Here is a 23,886-nt window from a genome sequence, read left to right on the forward strand (position 1 = left end):
TGTTAGCTCTGTGTACATTTAAGGGCCAGCTGTTCTGCCCTATTATGGGCCAATTGTAGTTTTCCTGAGTCCCTCTGTGGCATCTGACCACATGACTGGACAGTAGTCCAGGTGTGACAAAACTAGGGCCTGTCGGACCTGCCTTTTTGATAATGTTAAGAAGGCAGAGTAGTGCTTTATTATAGACAGACATCTCCCCAGCTTAGCTACTATTGTGTCAATAAGTTTGTACAATGAGAGTTTAAAATCCAGGGTTACTCCAAGCAGTTTAGTCTCCTCAACTTGCTAAATTTCCACATGATTCATTGCACACGGATAATGAGTACATGGCCTTTAAGGCCAGATTGTTCTTCAAGATGTTCAAACGTTCATAGATGTCCAGCAGGGTCAAATAATCAGTGATTATAGAGGGTGCAACAGGTCAGCACCTCAGGAGTAAATGTCAGTTGGTTTTTATAGAAAGAGAAAGATGTGTAATTTAATTTCAGTAAAGAGGAACAGGCTTCTCTGACACTCATTCCCTATAAAGTACAACTTGGCAGCAGCCAAGTATGATGATGGCCATCTCTTCTACAGTTTGTGTTTTGAATCAGTTTCTCAGTCATCAGTGACTTTTGGGAACATTGCATGTTTCTATGGAAACAGTGAGTGTTGTTCCTTCAGGGGAGGAATGTTAATTCCTTGTCCCCCCTGTCTCAGCCCAGATGTCTCTTTCACTCCCACTGTATTATGCTTAGTAGCTTGTAGCAAAGCTGACTTCGTTTTTCTGTTGCTTCAGTAAAAATGTAATTTATCAATGGGTCAAACTGACTAAAACATGTTTATTGTTACATACACAGCTGTTACACATATCACCAGCTTTTTTGTCAAACCACTTGAATCAAACCCTAAATGCATTAGAATAAAGATGTTCAGAAACACTGTTCTGTTATTTTTAAAGCAAACATTTTGAAATCCTAATGTAAAATCGCTTGTGGACATGATAACATACTTTGGATTGTGTGCACAGATTGTAAAATCTAATGTTTACATAACCATATTGGAAATAAGTCACAAAAATCTTTTCACCATAAACATATTTTTATCTAGGTTTTCTTCATGTAGTCCTGTTAGATTCATGAACGCAGTGATGGTTGTCATTATTTACAATGGTCTGCAATGTAATGATCGACGTTTATGTTGCCCAATCAGATTGACGTACTGGATGTCTCTGCCAATGCAATTGCTTGATGGGCGAGGCTTACTATCTTTCCATGAAGTGAATCGTACACATTGTTTGTTGTCGATCAAGATGGAGTTCCTTTTGGGAAATCCATACAGTACTCCGGTGGGACATTGTATTGGTAAGTAAAACAATTTTTTAATTTTTTTTTTAACAAACTCTGATTGAAAGGAATTTGTAGATAATCGTGTTTCACATTTTTGAATCGTCATGACATTTGATTCTTACTCAGCTAAGTTCATTGGCTATCGACCCATACGCGAAGCTAACCAGTTGACTAGCATTCATTTTGGTTATTTCCAAGCTGGTTAGCTTCAGATAATTGGCAAAAAAATATGTTAACTAGTTATATATTCATCAATGTAAGCATAAGCAATAGTTCGTGGTAATCCTGCTAGGTAGTGGTTGGGCATATTCCGTTTGTTGCACTTTATTCATTTACACTCGCTACTTAAGTTAAGCTAGCTAACGTTAACTAACGTTACTGTCTGTATCTGGTCGCGATAACTGTTTGTGGCTGACTAGCTATTCGAATGAACCATATGACACGTATTTGACAGCTGGACTACTGCTAAATTAGCTAGCTAGCTCTCGATAACCCAAGGCACATGACTGGGTAACTAACTTAAGTTACTTAGCTAGCTAAATTAGTATAGCGTTGCTGTAACTGAGCTAATTAGCTAGCTAACAAGTTAGCATATGTGATCATTGCAATCATGAAAAGGATATTGTTTTCAAATGACAATTTTCTACTGCTCTGACGAGGCGGAATTGAATGTTCTGTCTTTAGAGAGAGCCACTGATGGCTCCCTTCAGAATGAGGACTGGGCCCTCAATATGGAAATATGTGACATAATCAATGAAACCGAGGATGGGTGAGTAGAAAAGCGCATTCTAACTAGGCTAATGAATTATGTGAATTATAAAACGCACGTTAGACCTATTCTGGAGCTTTGTGACATGGACTTGATAATTTGTCCCTAGTGACTTAACTACATCTGAATATGGCCACACTTTCTCTGTGAAGGTCTCTTGCTCTGTTTGCCTTGCCTCTTATCAGAAACAATAATGGATTTGGTCCAAGTGCTGGCCTACTATCTAGTGCTTGGATAGCTATCTGATCCATTAAACTTGATGTAAAAGTGTTGAAGTCCATTTTCTGTTTGATAAGTGGGTGGTAAATGAGGGAAGGTGGATTTACCCCTACTCCCAGTTTCTCATAATATGACATCAGTTTCTTAAAGCCCTCTGTATCAGGAAGGCCACACCTACCACTGTTAATGATGTGTCTGCATTATAGTGTAGCCTAGACCATTTTTAGTAAAGCATTGCCTGTTACATAAATCCTTTAAAGTATTAATAACATTATTTCAGTCAAAATGGCGAAATGATGCTTGGTGGTGCAGTTACTACGCTGTAGTAGATGGTATGTTGTAGTTATCATGTTGTAGTTATCATGTGTCAGTCTTCTCCCAATCTCACCCTGTTCTCTGCTCTTTGCTGTGTGTTGATTCTGCAGGCCCAAGGATGCCATCAGGGCAATGAAGAAGAGGCTGAACGGGAACAAGAACTACAGGGAGGTGATGCTGGCACTCACCGTCCTGGAGACATGTGTGAAGAACTGCGGGCATCGTTTTCATGCCCTCGTCACCAGCAGAGACTTCATAGATGGCGTGCTTGTAAAAATCATCTCGCCTAAAAACAACCCTCCCACTATCGTACAAGACAAAGTGCTCGCCTTGATCCAGGTAAGGGATCACATACTTATGGGTGAGAGAGTTTATGCATGACATGTTTTTATTAATTTGTGACAACTTTGGTGATAAAGCTAATAGAAGAAGCTTTCATATATAAACCACATTTTTAAAGTATTCTGACAGTTGTGTTAAGAGAGAATGATAGTTTGTCCTTGAGCAAATAGATGGAAGTGCTTTCAGAGTATATTGTACTGCTCTGTATGAGCTAGTTGAGGAGAGAAAGGTGTTGGTTGCCTGTGGCTGCAGCCCTGGGGGATCCAGTGTTCTTCAGGCAGGGCCTCGGGTGTTGTGCTACCTGCAGCCAGGTGTTCTCTGGTTACCATGGGGATCTTAGGTAACCCTGGCCGATTGCCTCCGGTGGCCTCTAGTTTCCCACTAAGATGGCGGCTGTTGATGGAACTTTAATGGTTTTCACCAGACCACATGCAAGTGTTATTACAAATGTGGCACTGTTTTCTCACAAGGATGAATGTGTAATGATACACCCAAGATACTCACATGCTTTCTTGCTCAGCCAGCAAGAGCTTTTGTGGTAGTGTAAATGTCATTTGTGACACCCTGGACCTAAATACTTTGACCAGTTTATTCACTACACATGTATGAATAGGGCTAAATTAAAATGTTTCTTCTAGAAAAATGAAAAACATATGCATAATCATGGTATCAATTGAAAAGTAATAGTTAGGAGATTCTGGAAAAATTATTAGACCAAAGGTGAGGACAACAGTTCACCTGACACAAGACTGAATCTAAACTGTTGATTTTTATTTTCATTTTACATTACTGTACTTTTCGCATCATTTGTTGACATCAAAATCTGAAAATACTCTGGATACAGATGCACGTATGACTCAAAGAAAACTTGTGCACTTTAGGAAATAGAGCAAGCGCACTTGTAGTTTTGTTTGGAACACAACTCTGCATCCCCGCCATCACACAATTGTTTATGCAATCCAAAAAAACAGTCCATTGTAAATCTGGGTCAGGTGGGCAGCATTTGAAAGCTTGTTCTATTGCTAACATGACGACTAGTTAAGTTATACAAAACAATATTACGGTGTTAGGCTTTCACAATGCAATTCAGGAAACAGATAATTATTTTACTGCGCATTGAAATGAGTCATGAGTGCATTGAGGTGCGTGCACCGCAGCAAATTGTCTTCACAATAGACAGACTAGTTCTGTTCAGAACAACCCAGGGTGACGCCATGTCTTGTAACTACATCAAACATAGTGATCATAAACGTTGACACTATGACATGAGTTTTATAATATGGAAATGTGGAGTGCACATTTGGACTCATGGGTGTTTTGCTTGCTTTTATGACATCAAAGCCGTATTTAGTATAATCCTCAATGTCTCTTTCAAAATACATAGTCTTCTTTAATTTACAGCCTTTCCCTGTGAAGCGCAGCGCCAGAGCGCTGACATCATGCATAGCATTTTACTGTGCAGCCACTGTGTTCCAATTAAGGTGTTTATCGGTGTCCAAATCTGCCATTTTCAACCCGTATATGGGTACGAGTGTAAAGGGCTACCTGAATAAAGCACTGACAGACATGACACGGTTAAGGTAACGTTTGTCTTTCTCATTCAACCCGTCTCCCAGGCGTGGGCTGACGCGTTCAGGAGTAGTCCAGACCTGACGGGTGTGGTCCATATCTATGAGGAGCTGAAGAGGAAAGGCATCGAGTTCCCCATGTCTGACCTGGAGACCCTGTCTCCAATCCACACTCCTCAACGAGTAGGACTGTCACAAATATTTGCATGCATTTCCTTAATCTATATCGAGTATGAGAATCCATCTGCTATTTTGTTGTAATTTTTTTTCTAATTTAAAGCTGTCGGCTGGCTCTGAGGTGAACCAAGCCACACTGAAGGCCACCGCCCCTCCTCCAGCCCAGCCTATCCTCCACCAGCAGCCTCCTCCCCATGCTGTCTCCGCCCCACCCTTTGCAGCATCTGTCCCTCCTACCTATTCCGCCCCTCAGGTCCCCAACCTCGGTGCCTCTGGGTCTATCAACCCCTCACCTGACCAGGTACTGAGTCAGTGAATAGCCATTACAGTTGTGAAAAGGCTTTTAAAATATTCTGGATAGCTTGCATTCTAAGGTTCAAGGAGATGGATCTGAGAGGAGTTGGCATGTTATTCCCTCTCCTGTACAGATTTGCCGGCTGCGCAGTGAGCTGGACATTGTGCGTGGCAACACCAAGGTGATGTCAGAGATGCTGACAGAGATGGTTCCTGGACAGGAGGACCCCTCGGACCACGAGCTCCTGCAGGTTAGACTCCAACCCCCTTTCTGACTGTATGACGTCAGCTTCGACCCTGGTATTGTTAGTTCATTTATAGGGTCTGGTTTCTTGACAAACAGAAAACAGATGATTGACCGAAAAGGGTATTCGCACAGGCCACTAGAGAGCGCGCTTTCAATGTTTGTACTGGTAGTTTCCTTTTTCTGCAGTTGGTACACCATGAAAGCACTAACGCCATCAGATCCTTTCAGATCTCTGACAACCCTGGGTCCAGCCCTTTATACAGTTAATGTCAGACTGGGTAACGCTGCTGTGTGTAAACCTGTGTGCTGTTTGTAGGAGCTGAACCGGACATGCCGGGCCATGCAGCAGAGGATAGTGGAGCTCATCTCCTGCGTGTCTAACGAGGAGGTCACAGAGGAACTACTGCACGTCAACGACGACCTCAACAACATCTTCCTACGCTACGACAGGTAGGCTAGCTCACACACACACACACACACACACTAACATCTCTCATCACGGAGCGATGGCTAACATTTGTCTCAAATAACACCTTTCTCCTATGAGAGGCATGGATGACTTCATGTAACGCAGTCGTTATGAACAAGCGTGGACCAGTTATTTTTATGTTCATTTTTCTCTCAGGTACGAGAGGTTCCGGTCAGGCAGAGCATCTCAGGGTATCAACAATGGGGTGAGTTAGCAGTGACGGCCATAGGCAGTAACCCCCCCCCCCCCCCCCCACAAACACAAACTAGGACATCACTTCCTTATTTGTACATGGTTGGCGCATGCAAATGCATAATGTTATTCCTATTTGATACTTTGCATCATATTATTCCTATCTCTGCTTGATATTTTGTCTTCCATATCTTACAAATGTTTTGTCATTCTGTAACGTCGTTGAGTCTGACTAAAAGACTGACTGTTCTGTCTAGAGATGTAGGCTAAGGCATGTTAGATCATCTGTCGCTGTCCGTACCGTTAATATCATGCCCACACTGACCGTGGCGTGTTGCCCAGGCATGTTAATGGTATTTTTTTCTTTATGGATAGTTAACACGGGCAAGTATGAAAGTCACCCCAATAATTAGTATGTCACATGTATTTGGACACCAAGTGACACTGTTAAAACATCAATGATATTGACCCTGCTCCCATCTGCTCCATATGGCATGTTTTAACTGCACAACCCCCTCAGTAACTGACCCAGAGACGGTCTAAAACTAGGAGTATAATGAAGTTGCCGCTACACGTTGATCTAAGATCAGTTTTGATTTTTCCTCCCTGTATGGTTAAAGTTGGGATTCAGGGAGGGTAAACTGATCGTAGATCTGTGCCTAAGGGGCAACATCTACCGAATGTCTGAAGATATCCCCTACCCCACAACCACCCATCTTTCTCAAGGTTCTCTTACACAGGCAAAATGAATGAAAAATCATAGAGGCACACAACAGCTCATTCTTCACCACAATCAAATCTTATTGCATTTCTCTTACTAACTGTTTCTGGCTGAGTACCTACCCCCTTAACCAAAACTCCCACAAACTACAACTGTTCCTCATTCATGGGCATATTCATGCTTTTCTCCAGCTAACCTAGGATTTTCCCTGACCTCTCACATTCGTATGTGCTTTATTTGCCTGAACCTTTCTGTTCTAGCTAATCATTTTGTTGGTCAAATTGATGAACAAAACTAATGCCAGGTGTCGGGCCCTTTTTGTGTAGTCCCCCTCCCCTTCGCGACTAGTTAATTGCTTTGTTTATTGTAGTGACTAATGGGAAATGTAATTGGCAGTCGGTTTGGAGTGGGCTCCTAAAAGTGGTCTTTCATTCTCTTCAACGTGTCCCAGCACACCAAAACAGTCATGAAGAGGGCACGACAACCTATTCCCCCTCGAGACTGAAAAGATTTGACATGGGTCCTCAGATCCTGCACCATTGAGAGCATGGTGGTTGCATCACTGCCTGGTATGGCAACTGCTCGGCCCCCAACCACAAGGCACTACAGAGGGTAGTGTGAACGGCCCAGTACATCACTGGGGTCAAGCTTCCTGCCATCCAGGACCTCTATACCAGGCGGTGTCAGAGGAAGGCCCTAAAAATGTTCAGACTCCAACCACCCTAGTCAGACTGTTTTCTCTGCTACCGCATGGAGCGCCAAGTATAGGTCCAAGAGGCTTCTAAACATATTCTACCCCAAGCCATAAGACTCCTGAACATCTAGTCAAATGGCTACCCAGACTATTTTCAGCCTCCACCGTTACTCTGTTGTCATCTATGCATAGTCACTTTAATAACTCTACCTACATGTACATACTACCTCCAATAACCGGTGCCCCTGCACATTGAATCTGTATCAGTACCCCCCTGTATATAGTCTCACTGTTGTTATTTTACTGTTGCTCTTTAATTACTTTTGTTAGTTTTATCTCTTATTCTTATCTGTATTTTTTTTAAACTGCATTTTTGGTTAGGGGCTCGTAAGTAAGCATTTCACTAAGGTCTACACCTGTTTTTATTTGGCACGTAATTAATAAAATGTGATTTTGATTTGACTCTCTCACGTGCACTCACACTCATTCTCATACCCCTTTGTTTGCAGGTCCTCAGTGAGGCTACAGAGGACAACCTGATAGACCTGGGCCCTGGCTCTCCTGCTGTCGTCAGCAACATGGTCACCACCACTCCCCCGTCCAGCCTGCCCCCTTTCTACACCACCCCCGCTGCACGGCCTTCATCACCTGCCTCCCTGGCCTCTCGGCTAGCCGGCCTTGGTATGTTCCCTGGACACTGTTACTGTACATACGCCCCATCCAAGTCTATTTAGTAAAAGACAAATCTACTGTAAGAGTGCTGATTCATTGGTTCTCTTTGAACAGTTTACCAGGTCCTTCAGCAATATAACATGTTCTTAACACATGCAATTGACATTTTATTATGTCTGAACAATATAACTGATGTCCCTTTGTTGTGACTCAGATGTGGGTGACAGTGTGAGCAGCACTTTGAGCTCTCTGCCCAGCTGTAAACCTCAGGACGACTTTGACATGTTCGCCCAGACCAGGACCGGAGCTCTGCCTCTGACCACCGAAACACTTGTGACGTAAGAACGCATCGCACTTGGTATCCCGTTCAGAGACTAGCCCTTACCTCCTAGGCTTGTAATGGATCGAGCATACACAATTCTCTATTCTACATGACTGATATGTTCTACACAATACATTTCTATCTGAATGTTGTGTTTGTCTGGTCATTAAACACTAACTCTCTCCTGGCAGAGCTCCTCTAGAGGACCTTAATGCTGTATGTGGGATTGGGCTGCCTCTTCTGGAAGTCAGGCGGCAGCCCGCAGGAGGGGTGAGTACTCTGGCTGGCCAACCTTTGAGAAGTGCACTACTTAAAAATAATAATATTTAACTAGGCAAGTCAGTTTAGAACAAATTATTATTTACAATGACGTCCTAGGAACAGTGAGCTAACTGCCTTGTTCAGGAGCTGAATGACATATTTGTACCGTGTCAGCTTGGGGGTTCGATGTAGCAACCTTTCGGTTACTGGCCCAATGCTCTAACCACTAGGCTACCTGCCGTCCCTAACATCACTAAGGATGACGTTTAACTTTTACATTCAATGTGCTGTTACACTGTCAAAAGCTCTCCCCGACGTAAAAAAAAGAATAAATAATCTTAGTCGGCCGTCCAATCGATTGGTGGAACTATTTAAATATGCATTTTTCCCATACATACACACCCTATGTGTTTTAAGAAAATGAACTATATGCACTGAGCTTCTCTGACGCTTTTAAGCGCACTGTTGAAATAATTAAGACACAAATTACGAAAGAGGGAGTCAGATATCAAGAACCTGTTCCCGACCCAATTCAACGGCGCACTGAAGATTATCTTTCAGAACCGTGGAGAGCAACCGCTAGCCAACGCTGGAGAGAAAGCTCACTGAAGATTCAGTTCAGCACCTTGGAGGGCCACTGCATCGGCCGCACCCCACAACAGCACTCCTAATCAGCCAGTTCCACACACCTGTGGCAGAGGAGTGGGGAACTGTGCTACAGACAATTTTGCCATGTCAGGAAAAGGCTGCCGGATGAGAGAATGCTGTTTGATGTTGATTTGATTATTGTTCCATTCCCCTTTCCTTAGAACTTTAGAAGGGGACATGCCTCCCTAATGTTAGAAGCAAGTCAAATAAACATTTTAATAACTCAGTCGGGGGCTCAACTTACTTTTGAGAGTTGTAGTAGTAGAATACACAAAGTGCAATTTTGAAATGTGGTTGGGCATCAGTAGTTTTTCCTCTTTGTCAGTCACTCAATTAGCCCATATGAGCTACATTTATAATGATTTTTTTATTGGTAAAATTGTCTAGCCAGCTACCTAAGCTTACTACTAATCATGGTTGAATTACCAAGGTGGCTAGGGCCCCCAGAAGGCTAGGGCCGGCTCTGACTCCAGGTGTGGGTATGGATGTCTACACAAACCAGAGAGCTACTTCAGCCTCTCATGTTGAGTCCAGATTTTTGTACTAGGAAATTCCTCACAGTAGCAGAGGGAGTACAAAATGGTTGTTTAATTGACTATATAAAGTGTGTATATTATGTCACACTGGTGTGCAGTACAGTATGAATGGCCATGGCCCTGAAACAGATTGGACTGTACCATACATAGTAGATGCAACTCTGCAAGGCCCATCTAAAGCCTTGTAAATTTGCCCATGTCTATTTCTCAAGACACTAGAAATTAGCATTTAATTTTTTGTCTCTCTGGACCTCTGTTTAAACACCACAGGGCCGTATTGTTTTTACCACAACCAGATAACAACTTTCTAGTGTCTTTATCATGGTACTTAACAATCTGAATTATACCTACAGTAGCCTAGCTTAAATAAAGCTAAGTTTATCACGGACTCTCTCAAATGATTTTGCAAAATGGAAATATCCAATTAAGAACATAACAAATGGAACTATTTTAAATTGTGCTTAATTAAAATAATGAAAAGCAGCAGTTACAGCCAGTAGGCCTAGTATTCAATCAACAGAGTTAAACAGTAAATGTTTAATTATGAATTAAATACATGAATAACAAAATAAAGAGCAAGGTGTAGCCCCAAATGATATCAAAATCAGCTTAAACTCTAATGCTGAACATATAAAATGGCTTGCATAGGCTACAAAAATAAGCATGGGCTATTCCAAACATTTAGCATAATAGTTTGATCTTCTCCATCTGTCAACTGTATCGGACTAGCCTACTTACTCACATAGACCTGGGCTGCCGTTTAATAGCCTACTTCCCCAATCTTTTCAAGTTATGCGACAGGAACACCAGCTTGTCAACATTTTCGGGCAGAAGGCAGCTCCTCGTTTTATTGAATATAAACCCTGCCTTGGAAAATATCCGCTCTGATGGAGTAGAGGTCGCCGGAATCGAGAGGAGGTATTTCGCTGCTCTGGCCAGCCTCGGATACCTGTCCTCATTTTTCCCCCACCAAGCTAGTGGTCCAGCGTCGACTTTCGTTCTATCTTGGAGATAATACTTAACTTCTTTTTTGCTATCCCCCGGAAACTCTTTCTCTCCCTCATCTCCACACATTAGCATATCAATCTCCCGCTCCTTATCTGTTTTTTTTCTTTTTGGTGCGGGTACCTCTTCATCCGTGGGTGTAGAGCTGTCTCTGTCTCCCTCAGCGCTCAACCGGTCGGCCAGCTGGGACACGTTGATGTAGGCTACGTCCCGTTTTGCATCGTCAAGGAACGAAAGCAGCTTGAAGCGGGGGTCTACGACTGCTGCTTGGACGTATATACTACTCTCAAATAGTCGGTCTTTGAGCTGCCATCTGTTGTCAGATTCCTCCACCAGCCTTGTTTTAAGACTCTTAGTGGTGGGGCTGTCGTCCTCCACTGGTGCCAAGTGGCGGCGTTTGAGGTTGGCCAGCATGGGTATGGTTGCAGATAAGGATGCATTTTCCTCCTCGGACTGCAGCTCAGTCAGGGTGACAATGGGCTTCAGCACATTTGAAATGTCCTCTGCCATGTTCCATTGCGCTGGGGTGAGATCAAGGTTGCGTTCATTTTCCCCAGTGTAGTTGGGGTCGGAGAGCACTGCTGTTACAGGCAATCTCTGTTCTATCAGACGCGCTAACATGGTCTGAGAAGAATTCCACCGCATGGAAACGTCTTGGATCAGGACATGTTCAACCACCTTTTGTTCTTTTTGTTTCTCCTTTAGTCCCTTTCTGGCTTTTGTTCGCTTCTTAAAATGAGCCACAAGGAGTCTGGCTGCAACCACAGTGCGACAGATGGGGTCTTGATTGAGAGTGGCGTTGATGCACAGCTGTAAGGTGTGTCCAGCACATCTGATTCCTTTAACGCCTGCCCATTTCTCCTCCCGCCCCAGTATATCTGCACACAAAATCATATTTGCGGCGTTGTCGTGTACCACAGCGACCCTTTTACATCCTGGGATTTCGTATTTGTCGGCCACTTCTCCAAGTCTCTGCGCAATGGTGGCGGCGGTGTGATTCTCCTCCATTTGCTTTGTCTCCAGCACAAGACACTGCAGTCCCCAGGCCTCCGTAATGAAATGGGCAGTTACGGTCATGTATGACTCCATCCTCAGTGAGGTCCACATGTCGGTTGTAAAACTTACTGCCTGGCTGTTTTTGATAGACTCCAAAACCTTCTCTTTTGTGGTCTCATATTTCGCTGTCAGAGCATGCATAACAGTCTCTCTCTTGGGAACAGTGTAACCAGGCTCCAAGATTTTCATCATATCCTTAAATCCCACGCCCTCTATCAGGTTAACGGGCCTCATGTCCAAGGCAATGAAGTCCACGATACCATCCGTTATCTCTCTCTTTCTTTGTTCTGAGATTGGGGAATTCTGGTCCAAGGTGGTTTGGGTTAAACCTGAGCTAGCAGTGGAGGCGCTCGTGCTGTACTGGGGATGCGCCTATAAATACACGAAGTTTAAAATTTAAGTAGGCCTACATTTGAATTAATGATGTATACCATTGTTATTACATTATTTGGAGATGTTCACATGCATATAAACCCTGTCACTGTTTTAGCATGCAACTAGAAAAACAAAGTATGCTAACTTACTGTTTTCAAGTGATATGTCATATTCGTTGTCGAACTATGGTAAGCAAACCGCTGTTTGCAGAGTTTGCATTCCACTTTTTTGGCGTCATCCATTACTACAATGAAATGCTGCCATACTACAGACCTTTTCGACATGTCTTAATTTGGCCTAATAAGAGTATGAAGAAGCTACGGTATGTACTGGTAGGGTATACACCGCTTCCAAATTCGCCAGAGACAAAGTTCCGCCCCCATTCATTTTCAACGGGAGCGCAGCACAGGGAATTGTGGGAAGGCGAGGGGCGCGATAAAGTTCAGTTCTACTTTATGCAAATTACACGCGGCCACCGCTGCTGTTAACCAATCAGGTGAGGGGCAGATGTTTGCTTGAAAATCGTCCTTTTATGGAACAGTTCCACCTGTCATTTAGTTCCTGACAAGCAGATGGAGGAACGTAAATCATTGCTGTGTCGGGTTTTCCAATTCTATATGATTTTGCTTTGCTAGAATATAGAGACAAAATCTGAAGGTCAATGGCATGGAGGATTGCAGAGATTTTTGCTGTTGATGCTGGGTGAAGAGATTTGCACATCAATGTTTGCTTGTGCTGCTAGCTAGCTATGAACATCAAGCAACCTAGACATCAAAACTATTATCAAAGTCAACAAATTGTGAGATTTCCCACCAAAGGATAGAAATCACCAGTAACACAAATTATAACAGTGTATAATTTACAAAGCTTGCATTTCCCATGTAATATCCTACTAATTGGGTTATGGTATCTTAACATTATGATTCCCATTATCTTATGGCTCTTTCATTGTCTAATGACATTGATAATTATAGCTTACTTCCTGTAAAATAAATAGGCCTACCTTTCACATGAATGGGTAATTTGGGTAAAGGAAATTGTAGCTTTGCAAATCTCTTGATTTGAACACCTGTTGTATTCGGTGCATGTGGCAAATTTGATTTGATCAACATCATCTGCAATCCTCCATGCCATTCTTCATATTCAGATTTTTGTCTCTGTGTTCTAAAATCATTCTCGGCAAGTAAACGAGGTAGAATTACAAATCCCCTCACGCAACATTTTTATTTTTCTACATTTTTAATTAGCCTAAAAATAGTCAGATTTGTAAAAAATGTACTGTACCTAGAATGCAAGGGTTGTACTTACACTAGACAATTTCGGCATAAAAATCATCATGTAGGAAATTATGATCATGCATGCTTAGCCTCATGCATTATCGATCTCATCAATATGGAAACTGAGTTTAGCTGTTCTCTGCTTCAGATGTACAATGACAATGGGCATATTGATTGCACATATCCGTTAGGCCAGTTATGTCATCATACTGTAGGCCTATGGCTGCATTGATGAGGCATGACATTATGATAAGCTGCACAATGGGTTCACATGGCTGATATCCTGAGACGGTGACAATCAAATAAAACCCATTTGGAGAGCTCACAACTGGACACAAAGGTCATGTTCATTTGAGGAAGCAACACAAATTAGAGAATTGTTTTTGCAGAATTGTGATCTGTGATGAATGAACATTAACACTAGTTCATCTTGAATAATAGTTTAAGTTAACAATTAAAACAAGATGAAACACTTCACTTCAATGAATCAAAATGTACAATCTAACGGGTTTGTACATTTTAGACATCTTAGTAAGTAGGCTATTATGAAAGCATAATTACTTGGTGAACAAAAAAAGTCCATATGCGAGGGGGGCCAACCTTGCTCCACTCCCTGATCTACTGGGTGAGTAGACTTCTATTCCAGCCCAGCAATAATACACATGCTTATCAACTCCTGTAGGTTTGATAAGTTAAATCAGGTGTGTTAGTGCTGGGCTGGAACAGAAGCCTGCATACCTCTAGGAGAAGGATTGGCCTGCTGAAGCTGTGGTATGTTTTGTATTGTATACAACATAAATACACATAATGGCATACAAGGATGTGCAAGCAGTCTCTTGGGATTCATTGTAGATATGTGATAAGAGTAGTGGCCTGAGGGAACACCCTTAATGTGTTGTGAAACGTGTTAAGTGTAATATTTTATTGTATATAACTGCTTTAATGTTGCTGGACCCCGGGAAGAGCAGCTGCGACCTTAGCAGCAGCTAATGGAAATCTTTAATAAATACATCTGCAGACATGTCTTCACAGCTCTCAAAGAAACAGGTTTCATGTTATTACAATTAAGGCCTGGATATTATCTCTCTTGCTTCATAGTTTTCCTCTCTAGGGACTAAAACTAGAGAATATTTACATAATGTCATCCTACAACCTGCCCTATATAACTAGTACACCTACTCCCTTTTCTGACAAGATGGAGCAGAAAATAAATCCACCCTTCCATTGCTGTTATCTACAAATGTATTTGGAACATGAGTTTTTAATTTAGAATGAAAAATAGAACTACATCAAGATAACAAGCTACACTGAACAAACATATAAACAACATGAAACAATGTAAAAGATTTTACAGAGTTATATGAACCATAAGGAAATTGGTCATTTTAAATAAGTCATGGATTTCATATGACTGGGAATAGGAAGATGCATCTGGTCATAAAAAAAAGGTAGGGACATGGATCAGAAAACCAGTCAGTATCTGGTGTGACCATTTGCCTTATGCAGTGTGACACGTTTCCTTCGCATAGAGTTGAAGGCTGTTGACTGTGGCCTGTGGAATGTTGTCCCACTCCTCTTCAATGGCTGTGCGAAGTTTCTGGATATTGGCGGGAACTGGAACACACTGTTGATCCAGAGCATCCCAAACCTGTCTGAGTATGCAGGCCATGGAAGAACTGGGACATTTTCAGCTTCCAGGAATTGTGTACAGATCCTTACGAAATTGTGCTATTCATTATCGTGCTGAAACGTGATGGCAGTGGATGAATGGCACGATAATGGGCCTCAGGATCTCGTCACAGTATCTCAAATGTATTTATAAAGCCCTTCTTACATCAGCTGATGTCACAAAGTGCTGTACAGAAACCTAGCCTAAAACCCCAAACAGGAAGCAATGCAGGTATAAAAGCACGGTGACTAGGAAAAACTCCCTAGAAAGGCCAGAACCTAGGACGAAACCTAGAGGAACCAGGCTATGAGGGGTGGCCAGTCTTCTGGCTGTGCCAGGTGGAGATTATAACAGAACGTGGCCAAGATGTTCAAATGTTGATAGATGACCAGCAGGGTCAAAAAATAATAATCACAGTGGTTGTCGAGGGTGCAGCAGGTCAGCACCTCAGGAGTAAATGTCAGTTGGCTTTTCATAGCTGATCATTCAGAGTATCTCAACTGCTCCTGCTAGAGAGCGAGAGAAGTCACAGTGGATAAGACAGGAGAAATACTCCAGATATAACGGACTGACCCCCCCCCCCCGACACAAACTATTGCTGCATAAATACTGGAGGCTGAGACAGGAGGGGTCGGGAGGCACTGTGGCCCCGTCTGACGATACCCACTTAATATTCGAATTGCTATCAATTTCAAATGTAATTTTGTTTGTTGTTCGTAGCTTATGCCTGCAAATACCATAACCCCACCGTCACCATGGGGCAGTGTTCACAACGTTGACATCAGCAAACTGCTCGGCCACACGACGCCATACACGCTATCTGCCCAGTACAGTTGAAAACAGGATTCATCTGTGAAGAGCACACTTCTCCAGCATGCCAGTGGCCATCGAAGATGAGCATTTGCCCACTGAAGTCGGTTACGTCTCCAAACTGCAGTCGGATCAAGACCCTGGTGAGGAAGGCTAGCATACAGACAAGCTTCTCTTAAAGGTTTCTGACAGTTTGTGCAGAAATCCTTTGGGTTTACAAGCCCACAGTTTCATCAGCTGTCTGGGTCGCTGGTCTCAGATGATCCCGCAGGTGAAGAAGCCGGATGTGGAGGTCCTGGACTGGCGTGGTTACACGTGGTCTGCATTTGTGAGGCCGGTTGGATGCACTGCCAAATTCTCTAAAATGACGTTGGAGGTGGCTTATGTTAAACATGAACATTACATTCTCTTGCAACAGCTCTGGTGGACATTCCTGCAGTCAGCATGCCGATTGCACGCTCCCTCAACTTGAGCTATATCTGGGCCATTGTGTTGTGACAAAACTGCACATTTTAGAGTGGCCTTTTATTGTCCCCAGCACAAGGTGCATCTGTCTAATGAGTATGCTGTATAATCAGCCTTAGTGATGGATTGTGCCATCCCCGCGGCCTGCACAATGGATTAGTCCACTCACTGAGACAGGCGTGAATCACAGGTTTCTCGTGTGCCCCCCAAATGTTTTTTTATCAATTTGCGATCGATCAACAACTAAATCTCTTTTGGCCAACAGCCTATCGACCAAACAATCGACCAGTCGACTAAATGGGGTCAGCCCTATGGGCAATACATTATTTTCCACAATGCTTGGCCGTGGTGTGTGTGCGCGCTGTTGGCCTCCTATAACCAATCTTCCAAAGCTTACACTAACTCAGACTAGTCTCATCTAGTGCATGTCCATCCCACACCCACATAGTTTCATACAGCCTTCAAGATGTTCATATTCACTGTCACTGCATGGCATTGCAAAGCCTTTACATGGCTCTGTTTCATGTGTGCCATTGGTACTTCTTCATGTCATTGATCAATGGCAGAGGTCTTTGTCTCATTTTATCAAATGCAGTGGTTTGTTAGCATTTTTGTTCGTTTTTTGAGTTTCTAGTATTTTGGTTTTGCATCATATTTCAATTATATTTAAGTTGATTTTCTTTTTGTTTTCTCTACCATTTGTTTCATTTTCTTTTGGATTTTTTTATATTTTTTATTTATTTTTGCACCGTTTGTCCATGATGTTGCCCTGTAGATTCCCGTTGGCCAATCCTCTGTCATGGATGACATAGAGGAGTGGCTGTGTACCGACTTGGTGAGACCATCATGATTTTATTCTGCCTTTTCTTTTCTCTTCTCCTTTTTATTCCTGTTGCATCCCTCAACTTTTGGACTGCTTGTTCTTCAGAAATCTAATTGTAACACATTCCACTTTCTTTGTCCTTCAACACATTTCCTCATCCTTGACCAATCACGTGTCTGATCCATTGTAGCTTCCTGTGTAGACTTCAATACTACCGGTGTGTCTTTGCTTGAACAAATTAGTTCAGTATTGAAGGGTTTCTGTCCTCTTTGGTGCATGGTTGTTTTTTCTAAATTAATTTGATGTAAGAATGTGGTAATACTTTGTATTTATTGAACTTCTTCTCTAACGTAAATGGATTTGTGGTGAGGGTGGTTGTGTAAGTTCGGATTGTCCTTAAAATAGTTTCCACACTTTGGTCAGTGAGGGACAAATGTGTAACTTTGTTTCACTTCCTCAACAGCAAGGAGATGAGGGAGAAGAGGGGGTGACCAGTGAAGGTAGGAAACATGATTCACCTCTGGCTAGCATGTGTAATATGCTTACCTCTTCTCCTCTGATCCCTCTCTTCCTCCACTTCTAGAGTTTGACAAGTTTCTGGAGGAGCGGGCGAAGGCAGCAGAAACGGTGCCCAGCCTCCCTTCGCCCCCTAGTGGTGACCCTGGTGCAACTACAGGCACACTCAAGAAGAAGGCTGAAAGACCAGATGACGCCCTGTTCGCTTAGTACAGTGGTTTTCAAACCTCTCCTCGGGGACTCCCAGACGTTTCACAATTTAGTTTTAGCCCTGAACTAGCTGAGTTGATTCACCTATTCAAGGGCTTGATAGTTAGTTGACAAGTTGAATCAGGTGTGTTAGCTCTTGAATAGTTCAAATTCATGGAACGACTGTGGGTCCCAGAGGAGAGGTTTGAAAACCCCTCGCTTAGTAGACCTTTTAACCTTAACTTCTGACCTGGCCAGCGACCTCAGTCCCCAGACTTTTATCTGTGACAAGCACACACACTTTCTCATCCTCCCCCTCTGGTTCTCTCTACCTTCAAAACTAACCCTCTACTACCCAGCAACGCATTGATTTACTACACTACAAAGGGAACCCCCGATTTTGATATCCCCCCTCTTTCAGAAAGAGACCAGCTTCATTCGGGAGAAGACCGCCACGTTATTCCATAATCAACATTCCTTATCTAACAGTTGATGGTTTGGAACAGTCTCCAGCCTCTGAAGAACTGTGGAGTATCAACAACAACGGCCGTCTTTATAAACCAGCAGCTCACCCTGTCCCGGGGCTGGTCTTCTTCTGAAGGGTAATATGAGACATACCCAACCTACAGGACTACCCATATTCTGCTCAGTTATGGCAGCAAGAAGCCATCCCTATCCTGTCGTCCCCTAATCTACTGCATGCATTATCAGATCCATCCACCCTTCAATCCCTTGAAGGGTCGTCAAAGGGAATTCAATGAAAACTAGGTACAATTATTGTTAACCTTTTTTATTGTAGGTCAGATGGGGGAAGGTAGCATTAAAATATGATGAGATATATTAATGGGGAATATGCTGGATCATTGTATGTTTTGACTATGCGTTTCATTCCTAGTCGATATTTTCTGGTTGTCTTATTTCATCAATTTAACTTCATGGTTTTGAGTGTGGCTTTGTTGTATAACTGTAACATAATGACATGTAGAATCGCTGTGTGTATATTCAATCAAGCAGAATAAGGTAAAGAAATGGTGGATGACGGGAGATCTGTTATGAGGGCATTGGAGCCTGTTACAGTAGGTCTACCTGGATATAACATTTCACAGCCATTACCCAAAAAGGGTATCAATAGAAAAGGGAAGTGGATATGTGATTTGTCCACTACAGAATTACACTACAGGGCATTTTGCTTTCAAGGGATGAAGTATTTCTAGGGATTGATGCTATCATCTTCTCTACGCCTTTAGAGATTGATCTATTTTACCAGCTTAGAATTCTAGAAGATTATCTGGAATGTTATTTTGGAGATTTATATACGATTTCTGATTTATTTTCAGATGATGTTTTTTTTAAGTGAGACAACTAAATAATTAACGTCACTTAAGAAAATGCACTGTTATGTTAAATGAGGTGTTATGTTTATCTTAACAAATAAGTAGTACCATTTACCTGACAATGATTTTCTGTGTATCCATATGCTGAAGGACCAGTACAGGTACAGTGCTGATGGGAAAGCATCATCTAGATGTCGTCATGTGGCCTAAGCATGATTGCATCACATCCATAGTGAACGCACTACCGTATCATACTGTAAGATTCAGTCAGGCGTAACACTGTATCAGTCAGTCTGAGAAGGATAACCGTTTCTTGTTAAAGCCCTGTTTTAGTAGTCTTCACTACAACCTGAACAGACTGAACATTGTATGTCTGGTATTGAACAATAACATAATTTATGGACCAACGTTTTACAAAGTGGATGCGATAAAATGAACCTATAGAAGGGATGGTAATGAATATCATGAAGGAAATATAGGAACGGGGATCTGTTTGGTCTCTGGTTGGAGCGTCAAAGGTTGTTTATTTTATTGTTTAATCACCTGGACTCTTATGTACCATTTCCTGTTCTTGTCTCTCGTTGGCTTGCTAGCTGTTCTGGCATGTCACTCCGATGCTAGCCAGTTAGCTCTGGGCTAATCCGCTGATCAAAACGGTGACGGTGCTGAAAAGAGGGATAGGCTGTGCGAGAGACTCGCCATTTAGAAAAAGTGACATTCATGTTTTCAGAAACGGTAACACTACTTACTAGTATGAGCAAGAACATTGAGTATTGCAAACCGAGATCTTTATTCTCTTTCTTGATGATGATAATACACGTGCTGTTTCATACAATCACAATGAATTTAAAACAATGTAACACTTGATAGTCACTCACGACCTTATTCTACCCTTATTTTATTGTTCAAATATCTAGTTGAGCGGGTTGGTATATTTAACATATCTGTAATCAATGGAAAATGTTGCAAAAATATTGACAAGTGTAGGAATAATTTATTTAGGATTTTCTTCTGATCTCTGTTTTTGAAATTGTTTTATTGTACAAAAGTAGAATGACATTAACTTTACGGGAGAGATTAGGGGTTTTCATGTTAATTGTGTGTTAAACATGTTTTATGGAGTTTGATAATTTCTTATGCTGATTCAATGGTAAAGATCATGTAAATGTTTCCAGATGAATTTCACTCTACAGTAACTTTTAATGTCACTATTTATGACAAGTGTCCACTCTGTGATTGGTTTGTTTGTTTGTAACTGTAAGCAAAGAACCCTATTGAGTTACATTTTTTCCATGGTTTGATGAACAAGCAGTACATTGCTAAACGAAAGACTCTTTGATAGAAATGTTGACATTGCACATTATTAAAAGGTTTTCCCATCTCTCTGAATGGAATACTTTAAGTGTGTGTGTACAACTGTTGCCCTACGCTGAGACAGTAGCCCTGTACATTTGATGTATTGGAGGAGTAAAAATATATTGCTGTGTGTGCAATCCAATATGCATAGTATAAAATGTATAGCTTGATATTGGTCTGGCTTGCTCAGTGGAACTATGGGTCTATACATGATCTTGTATAATTAAGGCAAATATAAATATTAGCTTGCCAGGTGGTCACCTCAAAGCCTGCTCTTAGAAAGAATATGTGTGTATGGTAAAACACAAAGGGACGTTTGTGTGCTGGCTGCTGCTGTTTCCTGACTTTATCTAGCTCTATATTGTTTGACTCATGCATGTGTTGAACTCCAATAAAAAACTATAGTAGTATGTGATATGTGCCAACTTTATTTCGTAGTTGTTTTTTTTTCATACTATAGTTTTATGTTGATTCAAGTCTGTCACCTCGTCTGACACATTTGTGTGCAGTTTTGGCGGTGCATGATTTAAATCCTAGTACATTACTGTGCAGTTCTGTGGAGAAGAAGGAATCCTTGCCATGGCTTGTGCCTCACAGACAGTACACTAGTGTAAGTTGGCCTATAGTAACCCCTGACCATTCATCTTACTGTGGAACCACTGTATCCCCTCCAATCCTCACCCCTTGGCCATTTTTCTTTCTCAGCCCCATTCCTTCCTTGTGGGGGCAGGCCCTAACTGACAGTCGTCTATGGGCTCTCCCATTGGTCGTTTAGGATCGCCTCATCCTAGAACATGGCTGGCTCTTCACATTCTGCTCCACTCTGCCTGCTGTATTTGCAGGGGTGTGCTATATTGTACAACTCATGTTTTACACATGATTGCTGACTTCATGTGAGGACATGTGTCCACAAGTTCTATTCTGTTCCATAACCGTGTGGATTTCACTTTAGAAGGTAAATCTTAATATTATTTGCATTGTATGAATCTATATCATGTTGCGATGGATGGATGTTGTTCTTGTGGCAATATGCATGTCTTTTTCAGAGTGCATTAATTCATTGAATAACCATCTAATATGAAACATCTCAATCTTGTAAAGCAATCCTTATTTTATTTAAGGCTACGGTATGCACTGTAATTTTGGAAAACGTGTATGATTTGAACGATCCCACCAAAACACTTTCATTATAATAACTAGAGGAATCAAAACCATTATGAATTCTTAACCTAAGAACCACATGTGATAATGCCACAAGAGATTGAGTACTGCATTGAGTACTTGAGTGTTGTCCAGTAATGTGATGGTGATAACGGGACATCTGAGAGAGGAGAGCTGCCTCTGCACGCTCACTGATTGAAATAGATACAGAGATTTCTTAATCAATTCAATTATTAAAACCAAGGAGCTCTTGATTAAAGTATGTGTGTAGAGGGAGCAGTCTGAGCACAGCATAAGCCTACTTACACTAACAACATGAATGAAAAACAAGTGGGCCTACAGTCAGCCAGCCTCTATCAACCTCAATGGTCTCTTGCCCCTCCCCTTTTCAATGTGCTGCTCCAATCAAATCATCTTGTATTTGTCACATTCGCCGAATACAAAAAAAAAAGGAATAAAAAAAACATAATTAAGGAGCAACAATAATAAAATAAATAGACAGTAGTGAGGTTATATACAGGGGTACCGGGACAATGGATTCCATAACCGACAATGGATCTTTGCAGTAGGTAGTAGTACCAAAGATACTGATAACCTTTCATCTGTGGTAGAACCCACTGATTGCGGCAGTGTAAAAAACGAAATAGAATGAATGTCATAAAGTATGCTTCTCTACTCTCTCCCTTCAGTTTCAATGGAAACATGACAACAGTTCCCATTCTAGGTTGTGAGCAGCCCCTGCTGGCCAAACTGGGTTTGAGGCCAATGGCCATGTGCAAGCAGCGCTGGAAAGGACCGGGACTGGGACCAACTAACATCAATCAGCCCATTCACTCATAGCAAAGCAGCAAAAAACTGGCGTGTGTGTGTGTTGACCAGGGCTGCAATGCATTGTTGTTGCATTGCATGTGTGTGTACATGGTGTGCAATGCTCCTTCCATGCAACACAGAGCTGTGTCGTGATGACACGCTGTGTAATTCAGTCTTTACAATTGCCAGCAAGAAAGAAATAAAGTCAAGGTCTGACATTCTGAAACTGTTGAATATCCTGCTCTCTATCATGTCATCTATGGACACGATGTCGGTCTTCTCATCTATCCTTTCATGGTAAATGCATATGAATCCTTTTATTTTCACCCAAAGCACAACTGCTGTGAAGTGTGAACTCTGAAATATGGGACAATATGATGTGAATATGCTCGTTGGCGTGTCTGTGAGATCCAGGAGCTTTTTGAAGCAGCCTGCTGTTTACCCCTAGATGTGGTTACAGATAACGTTCTTGAAGTTGGTTCACATAACTTTGACTCTGCAACAACAAGTGGATGTCTCAGATTGATTCATCAAACGTTGAATTGGACAAGATGTTCTGTTCTGTCTATGGTCTTACTGAGGTTGAGTCCCAAATGGCACCCTATTCCCTATTTGTGCATGCATTTTTAACAGAGCCCTATGGGTCCTGGTAAAAACAACAGTGGGAATAGGGTGACATTTGGGACGTACAGTTGAAGTCGTAAGTTTACATACACCTTAGTCCAATACATTTAAACTCAGTTTTTCACCATTTTCCTGACATTTAATCCTAGTAAAATGTCCCTGTCTTAGGTCAGTTAGGATCACCACTTTATTTTAATAATGTGAAATGTCAGAATAATAGTAGAGAGTGATTTATTTCAGCTTTTATTTCTTTCATCACATTCCCAATTGGTTAGAAGTTTACATACACTCAATTAGTATTTGATCCCCCTTTTTCCTCTAAACATAATGATGGTCATTATGGCCAAACAGATCTATTTTTGTTTCATCAGACCAGAGGACATTTCTCCAAAAAGTATGATCTTTGTCCCCATGTGCAGTTGCAAACCGTAGTCTGGCTTTTTTATGGCGGTTTTTGAGCAGTGGCTTCTTCCTTGCTGATCAGCCTTTCAGGTTATGTCGATATAGGACTCGTTTTACTGTGGATATAGATACTTTTGTACCTGTTTCCTCCAGCAACTTCGCAAGGTCCTTTGCTGTTGTTCTGGGATTGATTTGCACTTTTCGCGCCAAAGTACTTTCATCTCTTGGAACGCATCTCCT

General features: G+C 41.9%; 2 protein-coding genes and 1 long non-coding RNA gene across 5 annotated transcripts; 2 read left to right on the forward strand and 1 right to left on the reverse strand.

Moving 5' to 3' along the window:
* Positions 1–1,233: 1,233 nt before the first annotated feature.
* Positions 1,234–21,061, forward strand: LOC149974520 (TOM1-like protein 2). Of its 3 annotated transcripts, XM_090212774.1 has the most exons (14): positions 1,234–1,343; positions 2,013–2,097; positions 2,742–2,970; positions 4,590–4,724; positions 4,822–5,019; positions 5,147–5,263; positions 5,576–5,709; positions 5,885–5,933; positions 7,845–8,016; positions 8,222–8,345; positions 8,521–8,599; positions 17,207–17,266; positions 17,718–17,754; positions 17,838–21,061. In XM_090212774.1, exons 1-14 carry the CDS (start codon positions 1,292–1,294, stop codon positions 17,978–17,980), a joined length of 1,614 nt encoding a protein of 537 aa, XP_090068900.1. In that variant the 5' UTR covers positions 1,234–1,291; the 3' UTR covers positions 17,981–21,061. The 3 variants fall into 3 exon arrangements, with proteins under 3 accessions (XP_090068900.1, XP_090068901.1, XP_090068902.1); XM_090212775.1 differs by lacking the exon at positions 17,207–17,266; XM_090212776.1 differs by lacking the exons at positions 17,207–17,266; positions 17,718–17,754; positions 17,838–21,061 and adding an exon at positions 9,140–9,464.
* LOC110499183 (E3 SUMO-protein ligase ZBED1) lies at positions 10,297–12,583 on the reverse strand. The gene is made up of 2 exons (XM_021576141.3): positions 12,360–12,583; positions 10,297–12,207 (listed from the first exon to the last, which is right to left on the reverse strand). Exons 1-2 carry the CDS (start codon positions 12,492–12,494, stop codon positions 10,543–10,545), a joined length of 1,800 nt encoding a protein of 599 aa, XP_021431816.3. The 5' UTR covers positions 12,495–12,583; the 3' UTR covers positions 10,297–10,542.
* Positions 21,062–21,471: 410 nt separating the features above from the next.
* On the forward strand, positions 21,472–22,846 carry LOC149974521 (uncharacterized). The gene is made up of 2 exons (XR_016489452.1): positions 21,472–21,604; positions 22,500–22,846. It is a non-coding gene; the product is annotated as an uncharacterized LOC149974521 (long non-coding RNA).
* Positions 22,847–23,886: the final 1,040 nt, after the last annotated feature.

Source organism: Oncorhynchus mykiss, chromosome 20, assembly GCF_057628025.1.
Source record: "Oncorhynchus mykiss isolate SJ-2025 chromosome 20, ASM5762802v1, whole genome shotgun sequence".
NCBI lineage: Eukaryota > Metazoa > Chordata > Actinopteri > Salmoniformes > Salmonidae > Oncorhynchus > Oncorhynchus mykiss.